Genomic DNA, 2179 nt, shown 5'->3' with positions numbered 1-2179 from the left:
TACCTCTCACTGTGTCACCCCAATCCCTGGCTCTTACAGATGCGACCTAAAGTCATGTGGCACCTCCTTCGAAGGTACATGGCATCCCGGCTCCATTCCCTGCGGATGGGTGGCTACTTGTTCTCTGGCTCCCAGGCCCCCCAGTTGTCCCCTGCTCTGTTGAGAGCCCTGGGCCAGAAATGCCCCAACCTGAAGCGCCTCTGCCTACACGTGGCCGACCTGAGCATGGTGCCCATCACCAGCCTGCCCAGCACCCTGAGGACCCTGGAGCTGCACAGCTGCGAGATCTCTATGGCTTGGCTCCACAAGCAGCAGGACCCCACCGTGCTGCCCCTGCTCGAATGCATCGTGCTGGACCGCGTCCCCGCCTTCCGCGACGAGCACCTGCAGGGCCTGACGCGCTTCCGGGCCTTGCGCTCGCTGGTGCTGGGTGGCACCTACCGTGTGACCGAGACAGGGCTGGATGCTGGCCTGCAGGAGCTCAGCTATCTGCAGAGGCTCGAGGTGCTGGGCTGCACCCTGTCTGCTGACAGCACCCTGCTGGCTATCAGCCGCCACCTCCGAGATGTGCGCAAGATCCGGCTGACCGTGAGGGGCCTCTCTGCCCCTGGCCTGGCTGTCCTGGAGGGAATGCCGGCCTTGGAGAGTCTGTGCCTGCAGGGTCCCCTCATCACCCCGGAAATGCCCTCCCCCACTGAAATCCTCTCCTCCTGCCTCACTATGCCCAAGCTCAGAGTCCTTGAGCTGCAGGGGCTGGGCTGGGAGGGTCAGGAGGCGGAGAAGATCCTGTGTAAGGGGCTGCCCCACTGTATGGTCATTGTCAGGGCCTGCCCCAAAGAGTCTATGGACTGGTGGATGTAACTACTCCACCTGTCCCTGGGAGCCATTCTAGCTTTCATCGTTGAGCCCCAGACCCTCTGAGCAGCACTTTGAAGAGGGTAGATAATCAGACTTGAGGAAATTGAAAGCCCCAGGTTGACAGAACAGAGGCCTAGGGACCTCCAGACCATTGGAATCACTGTTTGCCAACTGTGTGGCCTTGGTCATATCATCAACCTCTGGGAAGCCTAGTTCCCACATCTGGAAATAAGGATGATCATAGCTACCTCATGGTTACATTGCAAAGCCTTACTCAAAAAGCTCCCAGCCTCCAGAGGCTCTCGATGAAGAGTCACCTTCACGGTCGTCCTCAGGAACAGGACGGATGAAGAAGGGGTGAGGTTAAGACTTAGGGGCACCCGAGGGGCTGAGCCCCCTTATGAGTACCCAAGAAGGACTGTCTATGCATGCACACCCACAAGCCTATATCCCATTTGTATACCTACACGCACGCAAGAGACGCGGAGAGATAGGCAACGCAGACTCGCTATTCAATGATTGATATGCTCATAAAAGCTCTCAATTCTATTTTCTGTATTTTGTATGCTGTATTTTCCAAGACATATTATTTTGCTATTAAAGAAAAAAATCATTTTTTTTTCCCCAAGAAGTATTCACTTTATTCATTCAACCAATGTGTCTTGAGCTTCTACTATTTTGCAGGCACTATTTTAGGTTCTGGGAAACTGGGCCACAACAATGAACAAAACTGACAAGACCCTGCCCTCATAGATCTCATAGAGGAGAAGACAGGACAACAAACAGGTAAACCAATCCATGTTTTAATTTTTTTGGGCAGGGACAGAGTCTCACTCTGTCACTCAGGCTGGAGTGCAATGGTGCGATCTCGGCTCACTGCACCCTCCACCTCCTGGGTTCAAGTGATTCTCCTGCCTCAGCCTCCCGAGTAGCTGGGATTACAGGCGCCTGCCACTATGCCTAGATAATTTTTTGTATTTTTAGTAGAGATGGGGTTTCACCATGTTGGTCAGGCTGATCTCAAACTCCTGACCTCATGATCTGCCTGCCTTGGCCTCTCAAAGTGCTGGCATTACAGGTGTGAGCCACTGCGCCTGGCCACCATGTTGTAATTTTGGAGACTCTGAGCCAATACACCAGGGTCATGTAATGGAACCACACTTGCATGGTTAAGTGAGCAGGGCAGGCCTCTGTGCTGAGATCTGAGAGGTGAAGAGAAAGCAAAAGTCAGAAGAGCTAGGGGAAAAGAGGGAAGGCCAGCACAGCTGAGAATGAACTTGGCATTTTCCAGAAACGGAAAGCAGCTTGTGTGGCAGAATGA

At 53.6% G+C, this 2179-nt stretch overlaps 1 protein-coding gene across 3 annotated transcripts in view; it reads left to right on the top strand.

Moving 5' to 3' along the window:
- The window catches only part of FBXL12 (F-box and leucine-rich repeat protein 12), a 30533-nt gene extending 29050 nt beyond the window's left edge, over positions 1-1483 (top strand). For all 3 annotated transcript variants that reach the window (XM_011994203.1, XM_011994211.1, XM_011994218.1), the window contains one exon: positions 40-1483. In XM_011994203.1, coding sequence (XP_011849593.1) covers positions 40-861 — 822 coding nt within the window. In that variant the 3' untranslated portion in view covers positions 862-1483. The remainder of the gene's footprint in view (positions 1-39) is intronic.
- Positions 1484-2179: the final 696 nt, after the last annotated feature.

Source organism: Mandrillus leucophaeus, unplaced genomic scaffold (genome assembly GCF_000951045.1).
Source record: "Mandrillus leucophaeus isolate KB7577 unplaced genomic scaffold, Mleu.le_1.0 Scaffold112, whole genome shotgun sequence".
Taxonomy (NCBI): domain Eukaryota; kingdom Metazoa; phylum Chordata; class Mammalia; order Primates; family Cercopithecidae; genus Mandrillus; species Mandrillus leucophaeus.
The sequence above is the reverse complement of the archived record's forward strand: the minus strand, read 5'-3'. Positions and strand labels throughout refer to the sequence as shown.